The sequence below is a fragment of the Poromitra crassiceps genome (genome assembly GCF_964638095.1).
Source record: "Poromitra crassiceps genome assembly, chromosome: 12".
NCBI lineage: Eukaryota > Metazoa > Chordata > Actinopteri > Beryciformes > Melamphaidae > Poromitra > Poromitra crassiceps.
Genome location: NC_139632.1, coordinates 42773999 through 42792667, shown reverse-complemented (window position 1 = coordinate 42792667; position 18669 = coordinate 42773999). Strand labels below are relative to the sequence as shown.

General features: G+C 46.1%; 1 protein-coding gene across 1 annotated transcript in view; it reads right to left on the bottom strand.

Annotated features, from left to right (window-relative positions):
• The window catches only part of pde6d (phosphodiesterase 6D, cGMP-specific, rod, delta), a 31881-nt gene extending 13979 nt beyond the window's left edge, over positions 1 to 17902 (bottom strand). The window contains exon 1 of the mRNA XM_083647565.1: positions 17682 to 17902. Coding sequence (XP_083503691.1) covers positions 17682 to 17731 — 50 coding nt within the window. The 5' untranslated portion in view covers positions 17732 to 17902. The remainder of the gene's footprint in view (positions 1 to 17681) is intronic.
• Between the last annotated feature and the right edge of the window lie 767 nt (positions 17903 to 18669).

Genomic DNA, 18669 nt, shown 5'->3' with positions numbered 1-18669 from the left:
CGTTTTGACCTCCCATTTTTTGTCGGCGGGAAGAGGGGTGTGAGAGGAGTTCCCCCAAGAAAGGACAGCCTTCTAGTCCTTTTACTTTAGGAGTTATTAGCACCCCTAGTTTCAACATTTTTAAACGATTGGACCGCCCCCCTGCCTAGGGGGAGGGGACTTTGGCTAATCTTTTCTCAGGATCTACTCTCCTATAGGAGGGCTACATGCTCCAATTGAAATTATAGCTCCAGGTGGTCCAGGGGAGTTAATTGACAACCCTAGCTGAAATTTGCACTAGGTTGTTAGGGTTGTAGACCGTTCACCCATGTTGAAGGGCTAAGTTGGAACTAGGGTTAGGAAGTTAGACATGTAGTCTTATGTAGTTTTATGCGCTGGTCCCGAATATGGGCGGGGCTTCCGCCGGAAGTGACCGGAAGTGGGTGTAAATAGGCTTTGAACATGGCATTTTGGCCAACCCTAGGCTGTTTTGCATATGGGTTGTTGGGGGGGTGTCATATGAGCATGAATTGGGTTGATTGGAGTCGTTTGGTGAAACGGCTAAGAGACTTTTTTTTTTTTTTTGTATGGGAAAAGTACTTGGTGTGTTTTTTTTTTTTTTTTTTTTTTTTTTTTGCTAATGCTAAGCTAACTTTTTTTTATCTTTTTTTTTATGCTAAGGTAATGCTAAGCTAACATGCTAGCAACTTCCCGCACACTCCCGCCGGACCACGACCCGCTACAATTTGCATACCGCCCCAACAGGAGCACAGCGGATGCAGTAGCACACGTGCTCCACACCATTCTTACACCTATGTAAGAATGCTGTTCGTGGACTACAGCTCAGCATTCAACACCATAGTACCCTCCAGGCTGGTAAGCAAACTCAGGGATCTGGGACTAAACACGGCAATGTGCGACTGGATCCTGGATTTCCTAACAGACCGCCGCCAGGTGGTGAGGGTGGGCAACCTCACCTCCTCCCCACTGACCATCAGCATAGGAGCGCCCCAGGGGTGCGTCTCCAGCCCCTTCTGGTACGACCTCTACACCCACGACTGCGTGGCGACTCAAACTTCAAACTCCATTGTGAAGTTTGCAGACGACACAGCAGTCGTGGGGCTGATCTCGGGGGACGATGAGACGGCCTACAGAGAGGAGGTGAGGGTCCTGGAACAATGGTGCCAGGACAACCACCTCTCTCTGAACGTCTCCAAGACCAAGGAGATAATTGTGGACTACAGGAGAGGGGGGGGCGCACACCCCCCAATCACCATCAACGGCGCAGTGGTGGAAAGGGTGGACAGCTTCAAGTACCTGGGAGTCAACATCCACCAGGACCTGACCTGGGCCGGCCACACCGCCACTGTTGTCAAAAAGGCCCAACAGCGAATACACGGACTCAGGCGCCTGAAGAAATTTGGGCTAAGGAAAGAAATCCTCAGGGACTTCTACAGAGGCACCATTGCAAGCCTGCTGACTGGCTGCTTCACCGCCTGGTACGGGAACTGTACCGCCATGGACCGCAGGGCGCTACGGAGGGTGAGGCGCGCGGCCCAGCACGTAACAGGAGATGAGTTGCCAGATCTGCATGAACTGTATAACCAGCGGTGCCTCAGGAGGTCCCTGAAGATCATCAAAGACACAAACCATCCCCACAACAGCCTGTTCTCCCTGCTACCCTCAGGGAGGAGATACAGGGTTCCAAAAGCACGCACAAATCGCTTGAGGAACAGTTTCTTCCCGCAGGCCACGAGACTCCTTAACATACACAAATAGTGTAGTAGTCGTACCGTACCGTACTGCAGCTGCTACCATTATGTATGCCTAATGTTTAATTGTATGTTTAATAAGGTACATGCTATTTGCACCTGTATGTCAAATACGTCGAATTTAAAATGTCTGAACACGTCCAACGTATGCACAATGCCTAATGTTAATTGTATGTTTAAACATGCTATTTGCACCTGCATGTCAAATACGTCGAATTTAAAATGTCTGAACACGTCTAACGTATGCACATGACATGTGCACCTATGTGCAATGAATAAGCCACTGACTTGTCTTATCGCTATTCTGCCTTATTGCCTATTGCTGCTTAGTATTGCTTATTGATGCCTATTTCTTATTGCCTATTGCTCATTGCTTGTTGCCTATTTGTACTATGTCATAAACGGAGTCCACAGCACAAGAATTTCACACGTGATACTTGTACCATGGAGTGACAATAAAAATCTAGAATCTTGAATGTGGGCGGGGCCAAGGGCCACATGTGTGGGCTAGAAGGCTGACACTTGGTGGTCGTAGAGTAGCAGGGGGTGCCACAAACATACCAAAAGATCAGCCTTCTAGCCCTCACCTCTCTTGAGAAACAGCCGTGTTCACCCTGCATATGTTGGTGTACACCGCGCATGCTTTACCATGTAATATGTAAAAGCTTATATCTCAAAAACGACTCAGGCTAGGAGGCTGAGATTTCAACTGCAGCCTCTCCTTATTATACAGGACCAGCCCTGTGAGTAGCAGGAGGATTGGAAGAAGTTGGATTTTTTGCCTTCGGCAGCTGAGAGCTGGTTTCCAGATTTTGGTCCAAAATTCAAATTGCTCCTATTGACTGGAAACTCAGCACACTAATAGAGCACCGTGGTGGTATTAACATACTTTGGTATCAGCCTCCTAACCTGAGTCGTTTTTGAGATATAAGCTTTTACATATTACATGATAAAGCATGCGCGGTGTACACCAACATAGGCCGGGTGCACACGGCTGTTTCTCAAGAAATGTGTGGGCTAGAAGGCTGACACTTGGTGGTCATAGAGTAGCAGGGGGTGCCACAAACATACCAAAAGATCAGCCTTCTAGCCCTCACCTCTCTTGAGAAACAGCCGTGTTCACCCTGCATATGTTGGTGTACACCGCGCATGCTTTACCATGTAATATGTAAAAGCTTATATCTCAAAAACGACTCAGGCTAGGAGGCTGAGATTTCAACTGCAGCCTCTCCTTATTATACAGGACCAGCCCTGTGAGTAGCAGGAGGATTGGAAGAAGTTGGATTTTTTGCCTTCGGCAGCTGAGAGCTGGTTTCCAGATTTTGGTCCAAAATTCAAATTGCTCCTATTGACTGGAAACTCAGCACACTAATAGAGCACCGTGGTGGTATTAACATACTTTGGTATCAGCCTCCTAACCTGAGTCGTTTTTGAGATATAAGCTTTTACATATTACATGATAAAGCATGCGCGGTGTACACCAACATAGGCCGGGTGCACACGGCTGTTTCTCAAGAAATGTGTGGGCTAGAAGGCTGACACTTGGTGGTCATAGAGTAGCAGGGGGTGCCACAAACATACCAAAAGATCAGCCTTCTAGCCCTCACCTCTCTTGAGAAACAGCCGTGTTCACCCTGCATATGTTGGTGTACACCGCGCATGCTTTACCATGTAATATGTAAAAGCTTATATCTCAAAAACGACTCAGGCTAGGAGGCTGAGATTTCAACTGCAGCCTCTCCTTATTATACAGGACCAGCCCTGTGAGTAGCAGGAGGATTGGAAGAAGTTGGATTTTTTGCCTTCGGCAGCTGAGAGCTGGTTTCCAGATTTTGGTCCAAAATTCAAATTGCTCCTATTGACTGGAAACTCAGCACACTAATAGAGCACCGTGGTGGTATTAACATACTTTGGTATCAGCCTCCTAACCTGAGTCGTTTTTGAGATATAAGCTTTTACATATTACATGATAAAGCATGCGCGGTGTACACCAACATAGGCCGGGTGCACACGGCTGTTTCTCAAGAAATGTGTGGGCTAGAAGGCTGACACTTGGTGGTCATAGAGTAGCAGGGGGTGCCACAAACATACCAAAAGATCAGCCTTCTAGCCCTCACCTCTCTCGAGAAACAGCCGTGTTCACCCTGCATATGTTGGTGTACACCGCGCATGCTTTACCATGTAATATGTAAAAGCTTATATCTCAAAAACGACTCAGGCTAGGAGGCTGAGATTTCAACTGCAGCCTCTCCTTATTATACAGGACCAGCCCTGTGAGTAGCAGGAGGATTGGAAGAAGTTGGATTTTTTGCCTTCGGCAGCTGAGAGCTGGTTTCTAGATTTTGGTCCAAAATTCAAATTGCTCCTATTGACTGGAAACTCAGCACACTAATAGAGCACCGTGGTGGTATTAACATACTTTGGTATCAGCCTCCTAACCTGAGTCGTTTTTGAGATATAAGCTTTTACATATTACATGATAAAGCATGCGCGGTGTACACCAACATAGGCCGGGTGCACACGGCTGTTTCTCAAGAAATGTGTGGGCTAGAAGGCTGACACTTGGTGGTCATAGAGTAGCAGGGGGTGCCACAAACATACCAAAAGATCAGCCTTCTAGCCCTCACCTCTCTTGAGAAACAGCCGTGTTCACCCTGCATATGTTGGTGTACACCGCGCATGCTTTACCATGTAATATGTAAAAGCTTATATCTCAAAAACGACTCAGGCTAGGAGGCTGAGATTTCAACTGCAGCCTCTCCTTATTATACAGGACCAGCCCTGTGAGTAGCAGGAGGATTGGAAGAAGTTGGATTTTTTGCCTTCGGCAGCTGAGAGCTGGTTTCCAGATTTTGGTCCAAAATTCAAATTGCTCCTATTGACTGGAAACTCAGCACACTAATAGAGCACCGTGGTGGTATTAACATACTTTGGTATCAGCCTCCTAACCTGAGTCGTTTTTGAGATATAAGCTTTTACATATTACATGATAAAGCATGCGCGGTGTACACCAACATAGGCCGGGTGCACACGGCTGTTTCTCAAGAAATGTGTGGGCTAGAAGGCTGACACTTGGTGGTCATAGAGTAGCAGGGGGTGCCACAAACATACCAAAAGATCAGCCTTCTAGCCCTCACCTCTCTTGAGAAACAGCCGTGTTCACCCTGCATATGTTGGTGTACACCGCGCATGCTTTACCATGTAATATGTAAAAGCTTATATCTAAAAAACGACTCAGGCTAGGAGGCTGATATTTCAACTGCAGCCTCTCCCTTTTATAGAGGACCAGCCCTGTGAGTAGCAGGAGGATTGGAAGAAGTTGGATTTTTTGCCTTCGGCAGCTGAGAGCTGGTTTCCAGATTTTGGTCCAAAATTCAAATTGCTCCTATTGACTGGAAACTCAGCACACTAATAGAGCACCGTGGTGGTATTAACATACTTTGGTATCAGCCTCCTAACCTGAGTCGTTTTTGAGTTATAAGCTTTTACATATTACATGATAAAGCATGCGCGGTGTACACCAACATATGCCGGGTGCACACGGCTGTTTCTCAAGAAATGTGTGGGCTAGAAGGCTGACACTTGGTGGTCGTAGAGTAGCAGGGGGTGCCACAAACATACCAAAAGATCAGCCTTCTAGCCCTCACCTCTCTTGAGAAACAGCCGTGTTCACCCTGCATATGTTGGTGTACACCGCGCATGCTTGGCTAGGCTTGGCTAATGTGTACTAGGCTCTATTAGGCTGTGCTAGGCTGGACTAGGCTGGGGTGTACTAGGATATATTCAGCGGTACTATGCTATACTAGAATGTATTAGGCTGTGCTAAGCTACACTGTAATGTACTTGGCTTTACTGAACTATACTATAATGTACAAGGCTCTATTTGGGTGTACTGGGCTGGACTAGGCTGTACTAGCCTGGGCTAGGCTAGACTAGGGTGAACTAGGATATACTCAACTGTACTAGGCTATACTATAAATTACTAGGCTCTATTAGGATGTAGTAGGTTGTAATGGGATGTACTATGCTGGGCTAGGCTGGAGTAGGCTGTACTATGCTGTAGTACAATGTACTAGGCTATACTACAATGTAATAGGCTCTATTAAGGTGTACTAGCTTGTACTAGGATGAGCTAGGCTGTACTAGGCTCCATTAGGCTGTGCTAGGCTGGACTAGACTGGGCTAGGCTAGACTAGGGTGTACTAGGCTATATTCAGCTGTACTAGGCTATACTAGAATGTACTAGACTGTACTAGAATGTACTAGGCTGTGCTAAGCTACACTATAATGCACTTGGCTTTACTGAACTATACTATGATGTACAAGGCTCTATTTGGGTGTACTGGGCTGGACTAGGCTGTACTAGCCTGGGCTAGGCTAGACTAGGGTGAACTAGGATATACTCAACTGTACTAGGCTATACTATAAATTACTAGGCTCTATTAGGATGTAGTAGGTTGTAATAGGATGTACTATGCTGGGCTAGGCTGGAGTAGGCTGTACTAGGCTGTACTATGCTGTAGTACGATGTACTAAGCTATACTACAATGGGCTATACAGGGCTGGTCCTCTATAATAAGGAGAAGCTGCAGTTGAAATATCAGCCTCCTAGCCTGAGTCGTTTTTGAGATACAAGCTTTTACATATTACATCCCCTGTATAAATAAAGGTAAAAAAAAAAAAAAAAAGATAAAGCATGCACGGTGTACACCAACATATGCAGGGTGAACACGGCTCAAAATGGCTCAAATGGCTCTCTGCTCCCCTCTATTGACAAAATATAGTCAGTACAGACATGTTCACGAAAGAAAGTAGCAAGTGTTCAGTAACCTAAGTTACTGAGGTTCGTGAACACGAAATGTCTTCCGGCACGAGTTGTTCATTTGCCTTAGTTTTTTGTATTGAGCACTGCCTGCTGTGCACACACTTTTATTATTATTATTATTATTATTATTATTATTATTATTATTATTATCATTATTATTATTATTTGGGGGGTGGGGGGGGAATTATAAGTTCCTTGTGTAAAGAACAAGGCATTAGCAGCAGGGAGGTTACTCTAGTTCAGGGGTTTTGTGATTGTGACCCAGGGACCACCCAGGGACCACCATTCTGACTGAAGAAGCAACCTGAAGACCACCAGTATGAGGAAATGGGTTGGGATGACATGGGAACTACATTACTGAATGCATGGTCACTGGTCAGGGGCCACCTGCAATGCCTTCAGGGACCACCAGGGGGCCACAGACCACCTGTTGCAAACCCCTGCTCTAGTTCATTGCATCTAGGTGACTTCAGTAAGGCAGCCACTATAGTAATAGCTGCTTATAGCTTTTTATTTCTCCACAGAAAGCGGTTATGTGTGAACAGCCAAGCTTTTCTGCAATACATTCTAAGCTGTGAGCCTGTTTCTTTTTTCCTGTTAACGTAACGTTGCCCGTAAAGTGGTATCTGATGCGGTTGTATCAGTAGTTTTAGGAGTATGAGTAGCCTACAGTACACTTAAGGCAACACTTAAACTGTGGATATCAGACTGATAGAGATAAACAGACTGTTTATCTCCTCTGTTCTGAAGATTCTCCACGCAGCAGCCTTCACACTCTGTCACTACTTAGTGTCACACACACACACACACGTCTCTAGACCATCTGTCATGTCCTTTATCCACAGATCCTTTCCCTCCCCCCAGCAATTAGCCTCAACACACACACACACACACACACACACACACACACACACACACACACACACACACACACACACACACACACACAAGATGAGTGACAATATTGTGACCAATATTTAGAATTTGCCCTGGGCCTAATCAATAATAATAATAATAATCAACTGTAACAATCATCAATAATAATGCATCATATTAGCCTGATATTCAGACTGAATTGTCAAATCCACAACTGTGGAGTGGGCGGGACTTGTGTGTGTGTGTGTGTGTGTGTGTGTGTGTGTGTGTGTGTGTGTGTGTGTGTGTGTGTGTGTGAAAGGATGGCTTCACCGGTAATCAACCCACTCTGTATCATTAATAATCTCGGTAATATAAGCACATGGGCAGTGATTACCTTCTCGCTCTGTTGTCCTCACGGAGATCTCCCATTTCCCCCTCGGAGCTGCGGAAGTTCTGCCGGAGAGGCAGAATCTGCTCCGAGGGCAGCTGTTATTGTTTATTTTTAACACATCCATGGAGAATCGCATGGAGAAACTTAACAAGCCTTAATGACTTCTGCAGGCAGCAGCAGGAGCATTTTTCTCCGTGAGGTAAACAGAGAGAGAAGGTAAAACACTGCCCATGTGCTTAGTACCGAGATTATATATGATACAAAGTGGGTTGATTACCCGTAAAGCCATCCTGTAAAACAACATACATTTCTCACATGATTCACAATTGGCATGACTGTTAGTTGATATTACACTATTGAAGAAAATATTTGATTTGGAATTAGGCTATTTTGTGTTCTGTTTTTCCTTGGCTGGCACTCAATACAATGTCGGGTCCATAAATTGGCCTTCAGTCATCAAAACTCTGAGGAACCCTGCTCTAAATGCTGTTTGGGCTTTTCCACTTTGCAAAAAATAAAATAAATAAAAATAATAAGGAAAAAATCCTAGTAATTTGTAACTACATTTAGAATTTCTGGGAGGATGGAAACAGTCATATTTAAAGATTGATTTTATACCTGCTATCGTCAGAAAAAAGTATCAGTACTGGCATTGGCCTTCAAAGCCCCATATGGGTCAAATCATATATGGTAACAGTGCTTTACCATCTCCACCTGCCCCCACCTCTACCTCTCCACCTGCCCCCACCTCCACATCTCCACCTTCCCCCACCTCTACCTCTCCACCTGCCCCCACCTCCACATCTCCACCTTCCCCCACCTCTACACCTGCCCCCACCTCCACATCTCCACCTTCCCCCACCTCTACCTCTCCACCTGCCCCCACCTCTACCTCTCCACCTGCCCCCACCTCTACCTCTCCACCTGCCCCCACCTCTACCTCTCCACCTGCCCCCACCTCCACATCTCCACCTTCCCCCACCTCTACCTCTCCACCTGCCCCCACCTCCACATCTCCACCTTCCCCCACATCTACATCTCCACCTTCCCCCACCTCTACCTCTCCACCTGCCCCCACCTCTACCTCTCCACCTTCCCCCACCTCCACATTCCCCCACCTCTACATCTCCACCTCCACATCTCCACCTTCCCCCACCTCTACATCTGTCTTTCTAGTAAAGACAGAGTGAGATAAAGTGTGCCAAGTTGAATGCTTCCTCTAATCCTCTCAAGTCTAAATCCCAACTCCCCTCCTGCTCCTCCTCCTCCTCCACTCCTTCCAGAATAATCCAGACCACTGTGAGGAAGGCACAATGTCCGTTCACTTCTACCTGCCCTTACAGAAACTTATAGAGAGGCAAAGTGACCACTTACTTCCTGCTTCAGCACTGTACCAGAGATTTTCCCATAGACATTTAGTAAAATGCTTATAAAAAATAGTTTTACTTGTTCAAACCGTTCAGATATATTTAGAATCACGAGAGACCATAGAACATTTCACTCAGACCAAAACTTTAAAAAACAACATCGAAAAAATATTTTCTTTAAATCCGCAGTTTTTTTACGTTTTGGTCAGAGTGAAATGTTGTGGTCTCTCTCCTGTTTCTACATATATCTGAACCGTTTGATTTGACCAAGTAAAACCATTTTTATAAGCATTTTATGAAATGTCTATGGGAAAATAAATAGCGGGTGAAAATCTCTGGTACAGTGCTGAAGCAGGAAGTGACATTTCACTTTGGCTCTCTATTCATAGCTTTCAAGGGGCGTTACGTGCTGCCGGGAACGCCCACCTGACGGTAAAAAAAAAACGAGTCGACGGACTAGTTTCTCACGCTGTGTTTGTTCAGCCAAAATGCCGGATACCTGTTGTGCTATTGGTTGCACTAACCGACGAGGAGACACGCCTGGCTTGTGCTTTTACAGAATCCCGTCGGAGAAAGAAAACTCAGAAAGGAGGAGGTTGTGGATTTGTGCGATTAGACGTGGTTCAGTCGCTGGGGAGGGCAAATGGCTTTTTTTCTACCATCAAAGTACACAAGTTTTTGCGGCCAACATTTCATCAAAGGTAAGCTCAAGTAACGTTAACGGGGTATTTTAATCATTATTGTAACGTTACTTGAGCTTACCTTTGATGAAATGTTGGCCACAAAGACGTGTGTACAAACGGCTGAACAAACACAGCGTGAGAAACTAGTCGACTCGGTGGGCAGCGGAATGAACAAGTTTTTTTTTTGACCGTCAGGTGGGCGTTCCCGGCAGCACGTAACGCCCCTTGAAAGCTATGAATAGGCAAGCAAATCATTTGAGTAGAGGAGTGCCATCACCATCACCCTTCATGCCCCCTCAAATTACGGCACTTACAGAATACTTCAGTGAAGCTTGCGGACGTCACCTCGGTCCTGACCGCATCACTCTGACGTGCCAATAATGAAGGTAAAGCCCACCCTCGAGTGTAACGTTGCTTTAAAATAAATACAACGATTTCAGCTTCAAAAACGCCACAGACAAGGTGGCAATGCACAATACTCTCTCCAAGGATCAATGTGGGTTCTGTGTGTGTTTGTGTGTTAACCTCCAGGGTGCCAGCAGCAGTCTGTCAGAGCATGTGCACACATGCACACACACACACACACACACACACACACACACACACACACACACACACACACACACACACACACACACACACACACACACACACACACACACACACACACACACACACACACACACACACACACACACACACACACACACACACACACGTTAATGAGTCCCCAGTGAGGAGCTGCTGTCATCTTTTAGTCTGCGTTCATGTTTAAAGAGAGGCTGCTGGTGCAACATGCTGCTGGCAGCTTCCTCCTTCCCAGCCTAACCCAGTACAAATAAAGAACATATCTAACCTTATAAAGATTCAATTCAATCCAATCAAAATGTCAACAATCCCAAAACACTGTAACATGTGACCAGTCTTTTCCTCAGGTTTTCAATATATAAATGTATCGTAAATTTCGCCTTCTGAACTAAAGCAAAGAAAAGCCACGCCAGCTACAGATTAGTCTCGACGCCAGACCCACGAGAGTTCTTACGCTGATACACTACATTACTGCATGCTGCAGGGCTCTCTCTGGGTCTGGGACACTTTCCCTCAGAGGGCTGGTTATGGGAGGGAACCATTCACTTGGCCAGTCATATGCCAGTGATGGCTTCAGTCCTCTCCAATCAGTAAAGACTTTGCGATCAGACGACACGGCAGGCGCAGCCCATTTTTCGAAAACCGCTCTCTCATCGGTGCTACGACCTGTCACTCATTCAATTTCAACCCGCCTTCAAAACCAGCAGTGGCTGTTAGTGTTAACTGGCACAGACTCACTTATGTAGTATTCGGAGCGCAGCGATTCAATGTAATATTTGAGTCTGGGGAGAGACTAGCTACAGCCCAACCCAAGCCCTAACCTTGATCCACTACAGACAAGCAGGGGAGGAGAGGAAACAATACATCCAATAATCAACTGACACTTGACACAATATTACCATCGCCATGATCATCATCTCATTATCATAATCCCCATTATCAGCAGAATCACCTTTACTGGGCTGAGTCTGGCTTTTAGAGCGTTCAGCTGCTGGGTTTGGTGCTGTTGGGGAGCCCATTAAGTCCTTAACAAGGACAACACATTACATGAGCTCATTCACTAGGCTAGCTGTTCAAGAACAACAACAATAATGCAGTTTCTTTGTACTGCACTGAAACAATCATTGGGGGAAGCAGACTACAATATAGCACTAAATAGGCTACATGCACAACTTTTTTACTTCCTGAAATTAGTACAGCTTCTTTATTTCCTGTCCTACACTATTGGATGAACTGATGAATCAGGTGTGCCTGATCATTGTTGTGACTGCAGCACACCTGACATTAATCACTTCATCCAATAGTGATGACAGGAAATAAAGAAGCTGTACTCATTTCAGGAAGTAGTGGAGTTGTGCATGTAGCCCATTGGCTGGTTTGACACAAAGGTCATGAGCAACTGCTTTGACCACTCATCCTCGTCCTGTGTTATACATTCAAATGATTAAGTCCAATAACTCAGGCATACGTTGGTAACCTGGTGGTCATTTGGCACAGAGATAGACTCATAATAACCTGGACACAAGAATAGCACTATCATTATAACCCCTCAAAGCCTAACGAAGGAGGCAGCTGCGACATTTACCGGAGGCGGATGTTTTGTAGCCGCCGGAGCACCAAGGAGTTATGTGTAGTAGCAGACATCATTGTTGCCGTTTCTTACAAATCCTACTAGACACATTTATGACTTCACACCAGAGGGAAGAAATGCTAACTTTACAGCCTACAGACATATACAAGACTATTAGCCTTTAGCATGGGCTACATGGACAGAGGGTAGAAAATCCCTGTCCCACTAAATCACGGATTTAGGCATTACCAGACTACACGGCCTGGGCTATAGTTGTAACAGCAGTAGCAGACAGTGCTGGCCTGGGCTATAGTTGTAACAGCAGTAGCAGACAGTGCTGGCCTGGGCTATAGTTGTAACAGCAGTAGCATGCAGTGCTGGCCTGGGCTAGAGTTGTAACAGCAGTAGCAGGCAGTGCTGGCCTGGGCTAGAGTTGTAACAGCAGTAGCATGCAGTGCTGGCCTGGGCTATAGTTGTAACAGCAGTAGCAGACAGTGCTGGCCTGGGCTATAGTTGTAACAGCAGTAGCATGCAGTGCTGGCCTGGGCTAGAGTTGTAACAGCAGTAGCAGACAGTGCTGGCCTGGGCTATAGTTGTAACAGCAGTAGCATGCAGTGCTGGCCTGGGCTATAGTTGTAACAGCAGTAGCAGACAGTGCTGGCCTGGGCTATAGTTGTAACAGCAGTAGCATGCAGTGCTGGCCTGGGCTAGAGTTGTAACAGCAGTAGCAGGCAGTGCTGGCCTGGGCTATAATTGTAACAGTAGTAGCAGGCAGTGCTGGCCTGGGCTAGAGTTGTAACAGCAGTAGCAGGCAGTGCTGGCCTGGGCTAGAGTTGTAACAGCAGTAGCATGCAGTGCTGGCCTGGGCTAGAGTTGTAACAGCAGTAGCATGCAGTGCTGGCCTGGGCTAGAGTTGTAACAGCAGTAGCATGCAGTGCTGGCCTGGGCTAGAGTTGTAACAGCAGTAGCATGCAGTGCTGGCCTGGGCTAGAGTTGTAACAGCAGTAGCATGCAGTGCTGGCCTGGGCTAGAGTTGTAACAGCAGTAGCATGCAGTGCTGGCCTGGGCTAGAGTTGTAACAGCAGTAGCATGCAGTGCTGGCCTGGGCTATAGTTGTAACAGCAGTAGCATGCAGTGCTGGCCTGGCCTGGGCTAGAGTTGTAACAGCAGTAGCATGCAGTGCTGGCCTGGGCTAGAGTTGTAACAGCAGTAGCATGCAGTGCTGGCCTGGGCTGAGTTGTAACAGCAGTAGCATGCAGTGCTGGCCTGGGCTAGAGTTGTAACAGCAGTAGCATGCAGTGCTGGCCTGGGCTAGAGTTGTAACAGCAGTAGCATGCAGTGCTGGCCTGGGCTAGAGTTGTAACAGCAGTAGCATGCAGTGCTGGCCTGGGCTAGAGTTGTAACAGCAGTAGCAGGCAGTGCTGGCCTGGGCTAGAGTTGTAACAGCAGTAGCATGCAGTGCTGGCCTGGGCTAGAGTTGTAACAGCAGTAGCATGCAGTGCTGGCCTGGGCTAGAGTTGTAACAGCAGTAGCATGCAGTGCTGGCCTGGGCTAGAGTTGTAACAGCAGTAGCAGGCAGTGCTGGCCTGGGCTAGAGTTGTAACAGCAGTAGCATGCAGTGCTGGCCTGGGCTATAGTTGTAACAGCAGTAGCATGCAGTGCTGGCCTGGGCTATAGTTGTAACAGCAGTAGCAGGCAGTGCTGGCCTGGGCTAGAGTTGTAACAGCAGTAGCATGCAGTGCTGGCCTGGGCTAGAGTTGTAACAGCAGTAGCAGGCAGTGCTGGCCTGGGCTAGAGTTGTAACAGCAGTAGCAGGCAGTGCTGACCTGGGCTAGAGTTGTAACAGCAGTAGCATGCAGTGCTGGCCTGGGCTAGAGTTGTAACAGCAGTAGCAGGCAGTGCTGGCCTGGGCTAGAGTTGTAACAGCAGTAGCAGGCAGTGCTGGCCTGGGCTATAGTTGTAACAGCAGTAGCATGCAGTGCTGGCCTGGGCTATAGTTGTAACAGCAGTAGCATGCAGTGCTGGCCTGGGCTATAGTTGTAACAGCAGTAGCATGCAGTGCTGGCCTGGGCTATAGTTGTAACAGCAGTAGCATGCAGTGCTGGCCTGGGCTATAATTGTAACAGCAGTAGCATGCAGTGCTGGCCTGGGCTATAGTTGTAACAGCAGTAGCAGGCAGTGCTGGCCTGGGCTATAGTTGTAACAGCAGTAGCAGGCAGTGCTGTCCTGCTGCTTTTAGAGGGTATTACTGGGCCTATTTCAGTCCTAGCTGGTTACATAAAGACAGTCAAGACAATAAGAGGGTAAGCATCAACCTGCCCTGATGGCTGCTTAACCTTTATCCACTCACACACTCTATCAACTCCCAGATGCAAAGCTGCAGCTTGTTTTCATCTAAAGAACGCCTGGGCTAGGGCTTACACAAGTCAACAGCAAAGAGCGGGTACTTTTTGGCTGTGGCTACTAAGCTATTCTAATTGACCATGCACTTTCTGTTCCCCACAAATTCTGTTCTAGGAACTAAGTTTGGCTGCTGTGGCTCATACGGTTTTGTGATCCACCATCGGCCATTCCCGAACCTGTGGGTCGGGCGCAAACGTATTGCAAGGCGGCCGCCAAATCATTTGCAAAACTTTGCGGAGGGGAAAAGGAATTATTATTATTATTATTATTATTATTATTATTATTATGAGAATGCATTTCTCCATTGTTGAATGATACTGTTGTTTAATTTGTAATCAATTATTCATTAATTAGCCTATTGTAAACAGTCCCCTCACTTTTAGTTTCTGATTTCTGTGTGGTGCTGATGGACAGCTCCTTTGAAAGTTCAAGGTTTCAAATAGTTTCAATGTTTACTTTTATCGTTAAAATTTAAAAAAGTGCTGAGTGAGAACGCATTATTTGGCCTCCGTACTGTTTATGGTCGGATGTGGCCTGCTAAAATTTTCAAGAGAGCCATGAGTCAGAAAAGGTTGGGAACCGCTGCTTTTCTCTTAATAAGAAAAATGATAACAAACAATAGTAATAATAATAGACATACTGATACACATATAGATGCCAAGATACATCAAGCTAATGCCTGTCTTATTAAAAAATTACATGGACTCAGGGGTCAGATAAAAATGTCCCTTCCCTTGTTCTCATACTGGCTACAACCAATGAGTCACATATGTATACAAGAAATGCCATCCTGCCTACAGCAAAGAGATAACTCAAAATAACTGAAATGCTGGACAGAGTCGGCCATAATGTAAAACAACCTATGTATTCTAGCAGGTACAGTAGTTAATTGCATTCACCTGGCATCCCAGGTGTAAATGGAATGCTAAAATGAAAACCCGCAGGGCTCTGGGTCCTGGAAAAACTGCTCTAAGAACCAATTCCCAGCCACTTCAGTTGTTTTGGAGAAGGCTGACATGGACCTCCACACAGCTAACTTGTTGTGTGTTAAGTGGACATAGAAACCTCATCAGCATTTCAGCTGACATGTCATGAAGGTGAGTACTAGCAGGTAATGACATTTTAATTTGTGGGTGAACTATTCCCACACAGACTTTAAACAAAACAGTAGGTATGATGACACTGTTGATATATTGTTAGCTAGAAGGCTAAACAGTCAAGCGAGCTGCATGTTCGCAGGACTGCAAGTCCAAGACATGGCTTGGACTTGCCCCATATGTGACGCTACTGTACTCCGTATACACTGACTCGTACAGTACTAGCGTCACACTCACTTCGGTAAGGCAATAGGGGCGGAACAGCTGTTCAAAACGCTCTCCTACCAGTCCCCGACGTCCGATTGCAGATCCATTCCGAAGATATAATAGTGGTATTTAGGAGAGGAGAAGCTTCCTAGTGCAGACAGACAGGAACCTTGGGAGTTTGAGTATTTTATGACATGTTTTGCTTCCCAGGTGCGCTGGATTTGATGATTTACTCACTGTGCCGCCGTGTCCGTGTGACTGCATGTGTTGTTTGCTCGCCACGTGCAAGCGGTGCACCATGATAGTGAGATCAAACACACCCTGGTGTAAATTCAGCACAGGCTGTGGAAAGACTGCTTTTAAACGGTTGTTTCACGCAGCAGTATCATTTTAACCTCCCTGGCTAAACTACTGGCTTCCGTAGGAGGACTATTATATCTTCGGATCTGCAATCGGACGTCGGAGACGGGTAGGAGAGCGTTTTGAACAGCCGTTCCCCCCTATTGCCTTATGGAACTGAGTGTGACGCTAGTACTGTACGAGTGTATATACGGAGTACAGTAGCGTCACATAATGGGCTAGGTTTGGACTTGGAAGGGTTAGGGATGGACTTCAAACAACAACACAAACACAGCGGGCGCTCCTGTGTTTTTAAATAGCAATGCAGAAATCTCTGTTCTCTGGCTGTGTTCACTTTGTCTCACTCACTACTATTCAGGAACCTCTGCTGATATTTACTCATCATATTATGCTTCAGTAAAGCAGAAATATTACATTTAACCTTTAAAGGAACACTCTGCCCATTTTCAACCAGCTTTGTATCATTAGAACATCAGTAGTGTATCAGAAAACTGTAAACTGTTTTGAAGTCTGTCATTTAATTTGACAGTTATTGAGTGTTAAAGTTAAAGTTACTCAAATTAATAACTCATTAACTCAAATCAACTCTCAATAACTGTCAAACTAGATGAATGATGAATAGTTTGACAGTTATTGAGAGTTGATCTGAGTTAATGAGTTATTCATTTGAGTTAGTGTGGACCAGTGATGTCACTGGTCCACACTTTAACACTCAATAACTATCAAATTAAATGACAGACTTCAAAACCGTTTGCAGTTTTCTGATATACTACTGATGTTCTAATGATACAAAGCTGGTTGAAAATGGGCGGAGTGTTCCTTTAACTTTTATATTGAAAGAGCTGCATGGTGGGTTCACTGGGCTGTGTCAATTTGACCAGGTAATATGCTGCACGTTTGCAGATAAACGCAGTAGTATTGCATTGACACATTACACCTGCAGCCAACCAAACAATGAGCAACATTATAGAACTTTGTTTATTTTATTTTAACTTCTGCTGACATAGGCTGTTAGCCATCAGCTTGCTACACTAGCAGGTAGCAAGATAAAGGATGCTTGACGAGGAACAGCTGGCATCTGACAGCATGCAGCAGCATCAGTCAATAAAGTTAGGTCAAACCTGTATCGCCATTACGTTAAGTTAGGTAAAGTTGGAAATATATTTGCATATAGCCGTCTGTATGGTGTTTATGGTTACAGCTGGCTCACCTTGCACAGAGAGCAGCTAGCCAGGCAGGGCCTGGCATATTTGCTGGTAAGAACTTTAGAGACAGTTGTTCTTGTGAGCTAGTTAACTTCCGATAACATAGAAACAGATGCAACAGCTGTCCATTCTGTCAAATCAGAACATCCACAATAACATGAACTAAATAGCTAATAAATCAATGGCAAGTCAAGCTAAATGACAGCTACAGTAGCCAACATTACAGTACCGTTAGACCAAATACAGACATGTTACCATCTAGCTAGCTAACGCTATAGTAACTAACAACAACAGACAATTATCCTATTATTACTGCACTGTTCGACTAACATGAGAGGAACGTCAGCATCAGCAAACCTCTACAGAGAAAGGATACAGCTTGAAGCCTTTCAAAATGTCCTTGGCCCTGTCTTCGTCTGAAGACATTTCGGAAATCTGTCGTTTTCTTGCCTTGAGAAGAAAAAATAGCCAACAAAGATACTGAAGCTGCGTGTGATTTTAGCGACAGTTAGCTAACTATCTGGAGAGCTAATGTGATAGCGGTGACCACAGAATATCACACAGTCCGCTGTAGGGTGTAGTTCATGCTACGTTGCTGCTGAGCTGTAGCTTTAATCCGATAATACAAGCAGCTAAACTAAATAGCCTCAGCTAGCTAGCTGACAGCTAGCCTAGCCAGTCGAAGGCACTGACAACTCCCACCAGCCTATCACAAGCTGTGGAGGGGAGGCGGGGGCAGGACTAAACTGGATAGAGACGCGTCACCAATGGCAACGGGAGGCAGGGACACACACACACACGCAGGCAACGCGCGCACGCACGCACGCACGCACGCACGCACGCACGCACGCACGCACGCACGCACGCACGCACACACACACACACACACACACACACACACACACACACACACACACACACACACACACACACACACACACACACACACACACACACACACACACACACACACACACACACACACACACACACACACACACACACACACACACACACACACACACAACATAGAGACTCCCTCTACACCCCAGTGAATTGCTCCCTCTTGTGGGAAAGTGACACAAGGCTCCAGTCTGTACAGGTAGGTTTTTACCTAGAATAGTAATCAAGTGCACTCAGAGAGCGCGCAGACCTCGATATGCACATTTTGTGAGTCGGATCAGGACCCTGACCCTGAACCCACTACTACCCACCCCTGGAACCCCGACTCTTCATATCCGTAGCCACTCCCTCCCCCCACCCCTCGAACCCCAACACTCTATGACCTTCCTATCCCTAGCTACAGGGCCCTTTTCCCTGTACCCACCCAACTGAACTGGATCGGATCCACTCCAAAGTTTAAT